The 8,322-nt window shown below is 41.2% G+C and overlaps 1 protein-coding gene across 1 annotated transcript; it reads left to right on the top strand.

The window, feature by feature from the left end:
• Positions 1-596: 596 nt before the first annotated feature.
• hapln2.S (hyaluronan and proteoglycan link protein 2 S homeolog) lies at positions 597-6,642 on the top strand. The gene is made up of 6 exons (XM_018233861.2): positions 597-847; positions 3,048-3,160; positions 4,193-4,546; positions 4,707-4,823; positions 5,726-5,908; positions 6,224-6,642. The coding sequence occupies exons 2-6, from the start codon at positions 3,073-3,075 to the stop codon at positions 6,502-6,504; spliced, it is 1,023 nt and encodes a 340-aa protein (XP_018089350.2). The 5' UTR covers positions 597-847; positions 3,048-3,072; the 3' UTR covers positions 6,505-6,642.
• Positions 6,643-8,322: the final 1,680 nt, after the last annotated feature.

The following is an 8,322-nucleotide window of genomic DNA, read 5'->3' as shown; positions in this document are numbered from 1 at the left end:
TTTCTTCTGTTCACACATTTTTGATCCATTCTTGAAAATGCAAAATAAAGAGATTAAAAAAAAATAGGGATGTGGATTCATAATATGCAATGCTTAGATCTATAACGTTACACAATGCATACACTTGTCCTATGCCCCATTGTATCTGCATGAATTTGGCCAATGTCTTGGAGTGACCTTATTTTATATATTTTACTGCCATCCAGTAATATTGCTCTAGTATTGTATGAGTTGTAAATGGATACTGGGGTGTGTGTAGGAAGATTTTATGGGCTATGCGGAAGGCTTAATGGGAATTGTGAGTTACAAGTTGCAGGTGCTGGTCTTTGGATAAAGCTTCGTTTCTTCAAGGGCTACCAAAAGGTTACACTGGACACTTGGCCTTTTTTGTGTCTCTCGGTGTAGGATGGAAAGTAGGATTAGAGTCTGAAAGACCAGAGGTATCCAGAAAACTCCTTGTTGACATTTCGCTCGAGAACCAGAGACTTTGCATCAGCGAGACAACACAGGCCAGGCATTGACAAACTGTCCTCGGGATAGAACAATGGCAGATTGTGTGCACTGCTATTCTCATGAGTTCAGAAGGGAAGTGAATGACAGGCACACAAACTGTTTACTGACTCCGAGACAGAAGGGCAACTTATGAAGAAATACCCAGTGTCCTCGTGTTATTGTCAAGAAGAAGTGTCACCTTGCAGAGACCGGCAGAGCTAAGGCGGCATCAACCAGGTTCATGAAGAACTCGTCTATAGGATTCAAGGACGGGCTGCGGGTCGCTCATGAAGATGAGATGGTCCCTGAGACATCATGATAATGAAGAGATGTACCAGGAATATATTCTCATGAGGTAAGTCTTACCCTGTGCCTAACTGGGATACCCGACATAGATATGACAATATGAAGGCAAAAGGGGAAAGTTTCATAGTGTCATAGTTGGTTATAGTTGGGGCTACCTTAATAACAAAAAAATATAACATAAAACTCATAGATTTTGGACATTTCGAATCTCAAACGAGTGATTATAAAGTTTTAATAATTAGTAAAGACTCTGCTTGTACTAGTGGTATTAGGGCACAAGTCAACTGGGTCGCTGCTCAAGTTGCAGCCTCCCCACTTGCATTCTGGGTTATTCCATTTCAAGGTTGAACCTCTTATGAACCAAGGCAAAGAGCATAAATGGCTTTATATTAAGTGAAGCTGATACGGTTGAACCTTGACCTGAGGGTGGCACTCTGCACGTTGCTCGGGCATAGAAGCAGATGGGCAACACTACAGGAACCCAGAAGCACCCACCACATTCTAATTTTTGTGTACAAGAATGTAAAATGAAACCTCTTATTTCATATTGTAGAGGCAAAGCTACTGGAGCTCCGGTCACCTCTTCTAATTTGAAGGCTAAAACCAGAGAAGCGAAAACCTTCATGGGTGGTAGAAAAGGTATTTTCCCCTGTTTAGGGTGCACACAATGGCCTTATGTTTTAAAGAGAGAGGAGCTCATCCATCCCTTTATGGTACAGATTGTGTAGCTACGGGGGTTATTCTATATTTCTAAAAAGGCAGTTTATGTGCTGACAGTCTGTGTGGTCTGTACGTGGGCGATACCACACAGAGGGTGAAATCATGTATTTCTCAAAACAGATCTTAATTAATATGCAGTTATCTGAATCAAAGCACTATGTGGAAAAAGGCCACACCTCTGACTACTTAAAATGTATGGTTTTTAAAACTGTTTCCCCAGAGAGGTGGGGAGGGTATAAGAAACTGAAGTTTAAGGTGAAATGTTTGGTGGATAAATAAGCTTAAATCACGTTATTCAGCAGGATTGAATAAGAATTATGACCTGTTTAATCCATGACTCAACGGTTGTAGGACATTTTGTAAATCCTGTAAATCCCTTTAAATTATTAAAAAAGATAATTGATTAGTGTCTAATATGGCTTGATAAAGGGTTAATGGCATGTTTTAATGTACCACTTTGGCATTGAAGAGATCTGAGTGCTCCTTTTTTTTGTTCATTAAATTTTTGCCCAAGTAAGGGGATGGGCCGGTACTTTTGTAATTTACATTCATTATTTATTCTTGTTTCATTCCAAGATATTAAGGGATACATGTACTGTTAATAGAGAAAGAGGCTGCTCTGATGTTCTTCTGCTTAGGAAAATAATTAGAAACCTTTCTCAAATCTTTCCTAAGCAGAAGAACATCAGAGCAGCCTCTTTCTCTCTCCTGACAACTTCCTTGACTACTTGGTGGTCAGACTGGTGGGAAACTGACCAGCAGGTGGCGCTGTTGTAACAAAATTCATTCATATTAACAGCACATGTATCCCTTAATATCTTGGAATTAAAAAATAATAAATAATGAATGTAAATGACAAAAGTGCTAAGAATAGCACTCTCATCAATTTTACATTCACTTATTTTAAATGTTTACTTATCCTTTCAAGGAGAACATGCAGCAAATGTTTGCTCAAATAGGGAGACAATAGACGGCTAAATGATTAAAGCACACCCTCCAACACATTGTAACCATTGCTAAATTATTGGATCAGTTCAACTGCCAAGATATTACAAGTTCATGGCCCGTTGAACTGTTAAACGGATGTTGAGTTTGCCTATAACTTGCATGCTATGAATGAGTTCCCTGCCAAAGCCAAACATAAAGGGGAACAAAGCCATAGTTACTGAGCGCACGTTGTTTTATTTAGGGATAATGAGCTGTTAGGAAATGCTTTGGAGCCGCACAGTCTTTGGCCCATTAGAAAACAAAAAACCTCAATGATGCTTCATTTATTAGTTTCCCTGATATCTGTGGCTTCTGCCCACAACAGCTGTTGTCAACACGTTCCCAGTTTGGATTGGTTTTTCCCCTAGCAAATAGTGTAATGGGTTCAGGGTTGGGCCTACAGGGTGCCCCCCTTATAACAAGGCTGTTTCTCACAGAATAAGGCTTCATTATACAGAGATGAGTAATACCATGAAATGTAGTTTAATTCAGAATGTTCTATTTAAGACACTTCGGACACTTTTCTCTTTTTATCTTTATAGGTGAACCCCAGAAGGCCTTCACAAGATGCTCCTGCTCTATATCCTGATGCTCTCCTGCCTCTCCTCCCCTCTCCAAGGCACCAGCACTTACCGAAGTGGAGACAGAAATCAGGGTCTGAGATTTCTCTTTTGCTCACTCACACCCTAGATGGTATCCTAGGGTGAGCTCTACAAAGCAGTAGGAAGCAACCCCCTATCACTGGTCTTTTGGGGTTGATAGGGTAGTGCCTAAGAAACTATATCTTTCTCACACCATAGAAAGAGCTTTTCATTACTATCATGAAGACCCCCAAACTCTTTCTTTAGAGGTGCAAAATCACTGAGCCTCCATCCCCCATCCCAATCAGCACACATGTAGGACAGTTCCACCACCCAGTGCTTGCAACTAAATAAATGGGTGGGGGATCTTCTAAAAAGCATTTTTATTCTATAAATTCACCTAAAAACCTAGCTCCCCTAAAGGCACATGTCCTCCGTAGGCTCAAGATTTTGCTTTATGCCCCCCCCCTCCTCAGCAAAGTGTTACTACTGACTCAGCTTCCATATCAACCTTATATCTCTGGCTGGGCCAGCTTCTTTATTATCTCTCATAGTTCTCCTATAATGTCCATGGCAAATACTACAGGGGGAATATTTTATATATATATATATATATATATATATATATATATATATATATATATATATATATATATATATATATATATATATATATACACATCTGGATAAAATAAGGTGGCTCTTGATATATCATAAACATGGTTTTAGGACTATGTCATTTTTTATCTATTTTATTTAAACATGGCTTGAGATAAATCTACATTTTTTTTACACACACGTCTCCAGATGGTCCACCTAAGGGTGGAGACCATGTTTTATGACCGGAGGTCCTACGCAGAAAGCCAACTTTTTCGAGTGATGATTTAACCACAACTTCAGACATACTTTGCCAAAATATTTATTATTCCATGTTTTCTTTGATATAGAGATCTGTCCATTAGAAAATATTGCTCCTAAATTCCCAGTGAGGATTTGCCTCCACCCTAAACATATGTTTTTTATTTTGTTCTAGAGTATTGAAGCAGGAGACATTTGGTGATGATACAGGGACATTGATTGATATAATTTCCTTTGTTTACATGCAGTGGACTCAGTACCTCCAAAATTTCTGCTGGATCCAATCCACCCTGTTATTCTAACTCAAAGAGGAGCCACTGTCATCCTTCCCTGCATTCTGCGCATGCGCCCACCGTTCTACAGGGTGAAATGGAGCAAAGTCAATCCAGCTGACCCTCTGGAGAACCTCATATTAATCTCCAATGGACGGCATCACAAGAACTATGACAGGCTGAAAGGTCGGGCTCGTCTCAGACGGAACCACCGTCTAGATGCCTCCTTAGTGATCACCAATGTGACTCTAGAGGATGAAGGACGATACCGATGTGAACTGGTGAATGGTCTAGAAGATCAAAGTTTAACTTTATCATTACAGTTGGAGGGTAATAACATTTCCTGTTCCCACCAATTATTATAAGAATATTTTCCTGAGAAATGTAGGAATGGGTTCAAAGTTTGATCCAAAACAATATGCAGGTGGTATGGATGTGGGCATCTCCTGGATGAAATATTTCTAAATAACCCTTCTTTACTATTTTATAGGGGCTGTCTTTCCATATCAGTCCAGTGGAGGACGCTACAAATTCAACTATGTGGAGGCCCGACAGGCTTGTGAGGAACAGGACGGCAGGCTAGCCACATTTTCACAGCTTTACCAATGTAAGGATCTTGCCTTGCTCTGGAAACGAACGTCTAAGATTGGGTGGTAGTTGTTGGTCAATTTATTAGGCCATTATTTGTTGCTCTGTGCATATCCGAAAATCAGTGGGATGTAGATTGATCCCATAGACAGACATTCGGTGGAAGAGCAAATGGCAGGGCTTGGTAAAATCTGCCCCTGTTTCTTCCCATAGCATTTAGTTTTATTGGAACCAACTTCCATTGGTCGATTTATTCACCTGGAACTCACATCTGTTACTTTGTTGGCCCATGTGTCTATATAGCCTTAACCAGATGGGTTAAAGGCAAAAATGCATTGTTTCCAACATTTGAAAAATTTACATTTTAGACCACACTCCAAACACTGACCAACCCAACCAATTCTTAAGGTGGCCATACATGGAGAGATCCGCTCGTTTGGCGATGTCGCCAAAAGAGCGGATCTCCCTCCGATATGCCCACCTTGAGGTGGGAAATATCGGCTGATCCGATCGTGGGCCCTAGGGCCCAACGATCGGATCCTAACGATGCCCAAACGGGTGGTCGGATCGCGGGACCGCATCAACGAATAGATGCGGCCGCGATCCGACGGGATTTTCTGTCCCATCCGATCGAGATCTGGCCGACTTTCAGCCAGATCTCGATCGGTGAAGCCCGTCGCGGGGTCCCATACACGGGCCAATAAGCTGCCGACACGGTCTATCGGCAGCTTTTATCAGCCCGTGTATGGCCACCTTTAGTTAGCAGCTCTGCTATGGGAGGGGTGGGTGACTAGGAAAACCATTTGACCATTGTGTATTGTGTCTGAAGTGCATAACCCTCAGGACTGCAGGAGACAGTATCCAAAGGATGCACGTGATTGTGAGCCTCTATTGCATAGTTATTTCTGCTTTCCATTCCAGCATGGACCGATGGCTTGGACTGGTGCAATGCTGGCTGGCTCATAGATGGGACTATCCACTATCCCATAATAATCCCCCGTGAGCCATGTGGGGGCAACCTCCCTCCTGGAATACGCAGCTACGGCCCCAAGGACAAACTCAAGGACAAATTTGATGCCTTCTGCTTCACCTCCGCTCTGAGGGGTAAGAGCCCACTATAATTCATGTATGCACCGAATCACAGTCCACATAATAACATCTGAATTATATAGATATTCTGTACCCTATAAATGATCATATACTCATATGCGCACAAGAAAACCTTATTCATTAGGTTAGTGAGCAGAGGAAAATCTTCTCTGCTCGCTAAATTCTATTTCTGAGCACAGACATGTAGAAGGACTAAGACCTCTGGAATTCCTACTCCTTCCCTTCTTATTCTTTAGAAGGCTCTATAATTATTTTTCTGTGGAGCCCAGGATCTTCTAGTTATGTGCTTATTGTTGATATGCCCTGCAGGCCGTGTCTTCTTTGTCCATGGCCCTTTGAGCTACAAGGAAGCCATTGATACATGCACAACCCACCAGGCCAAGATCGCCAAGGTTGGCCACCTCTATGCTGCCTGGAAATTCTTCGGCTTGGATCATTGCGATGGCGGCTGGTTATCTGATGGCAGTGTTCGTTTCCCCATCACAGAACCTCGTGAAAAGTGCGGAGGACTTCCAGATCCCGGGGTCAGGAGTTTTGGCTTCCCAGATCAGGAGCAGCGACTGCACGGCGTATATTGTTATAGGCCTTAGGGTTGACTTTTATTTTTTATATCTGCTGGTGCTTTACTCCATTGGTAATTCTTTAACCCAACGAGAAGGAATATATAGCATATTAAACAAGGTTTAATGATGTACTTGACTCTGGTTCTAAAAACCCTGCTCAGATACCTTAGGCCACTCCCCAAATCAGTCACAACTATGCCCAGCTACAAACTCCACCTACTGTCCTATAAGCCCCACCTTTTTTTGGGATCATTGAATTGTGAATGTTCTGACAGCTGCCATAGATAACCTCTTGTCCTTCTCTTCTAGACCCACTTAAGTGGAGCAGGGTCCAAGGCACAGGGACAAAGGGCAAGTGCTGGAAGGGTCATTGACTGTTCCATTTTCATTTTACCAAAAGCTTACAGATTCGTGGCATGAGATAACTGCCTAATATATAGAAACAGAGACCCCATGGGTGCATGGGGCATTATATAATAGAGAAGTACTAATGACTATACATAAACTACATGCATAACTGGATTATAAATTATTGTACTGCACATTATCCTTGATTATTCACTTGCACGATAAGCTTAATTAAAACACTAATTAAAACATAAGTAAACATTTAAAATAAGTGAATTTAAAATTGATAAGAGTGCTATTCTAAGAACTTTTGCAATGTACATTCATTATTTATTTTGTTTTCATTCCAAGATATTAAGGGATACATGTACTGTTAATATGAATGAATTGTGTTACAACAGCGCCACCTGCTGGTCAGTTTCCCACCAGTCTGACCACCAAGTAGTCAAGGAAGTTGTCAGGAGAGAGAAAGAGGCTGCTCTGATGTTCTTCTGTTTAGGAAGGAATTAAGAAAGTTTTTATTATTATTTTCCTAAGCAGAAGAACATCAGCCTCTTTCTCTCTCCTGACAACTTCCTTGACTACTTGGTGACCAGACTGGTGGGAAACTGACCAGCAGGTGGCGCTGTTGTAACAAAATTCATTCATATTAACAGCACATGTATCCCTTAATATCTTGGAATAAAAACAAAATAAATAATGAATGTAAATAACGAAAATGCTTAGAATAGGACTCTCATCAATTTTACATTCACTTATTTTAAAGGTTTAATTGATTTAAATTGTGGGACTAAAGCTTTTAAGTTCTGGTCACCAAGAGACCAATGAGTTACAGCTTCTCTCTGTCGCCCCAGATGCTGCAAGTTCAAATCCAGCTAGAGACACACAAGCTGAATTATCGCCAATCTTCATAACCAATGAATTTCAATGTCCTACGTCACCTTTTCTTTTTCAAGTTCAACTGCCTTTATCGAGCTGCTCATCGCACTTCCAGTTGTAGGGCCACCAATCCGTTTTATTTATGGGCGGAGGAGGGGGAATGTTAATAACTGTGCTTAATCTCTTGCTAAAGCAAATATTCAACTCAGGAGGCAGATGGAGTAGTGATTCCAGCTGTGAAAATAAACTGGTCATTCAGAGCATTCTCCTGTGCAGCACTGCCCCCTATTGCAAAGCAATGGTACTACCCACTGGGTACAGTTCATTGATTTTGGAGAACCTAAAAAGAATAAAAGGACTTTTTGTTGCCAGCTTGCCAAGTATTGGGGAGTGGGGAAAGTCACTTTCTTTAAATTCATCCATTCCTGATTGTTACTTAGAGGATAACATATTAACAGATTCAAGTCTAGTAACCCATAGCGATGAGTCAAATGTTTTTCCACATTTCCACATTTCGCTGTCGTCAAATAAATTTGCTGCCAAAATTCATCAACGAAAATCGAATTTTTTTCCCGTCTGTGCCAATTCCGACGTCGGCAACAATTCCGACGCCGGCGA

This window comes from Xenopus laevis, chromosome 8S (genome assembly GCF_017654675.1).
Source record: "Xenopus laevis strain J_2021 chromosome 8S, Xenopus_laevis_v10.1, whole genome shotgun sequence".
Lineage (NCBI taxonomy): Eukaryota > Metazoa > Chordata > Amphibia > Anura > Pipidae > Xenopus > Xenopus laevis.
The sequence above is the reverse complement of the archived record's forward strand: the minus strand, read 5'-3'. Positions and strand labels throughout refer to the sequence as shown.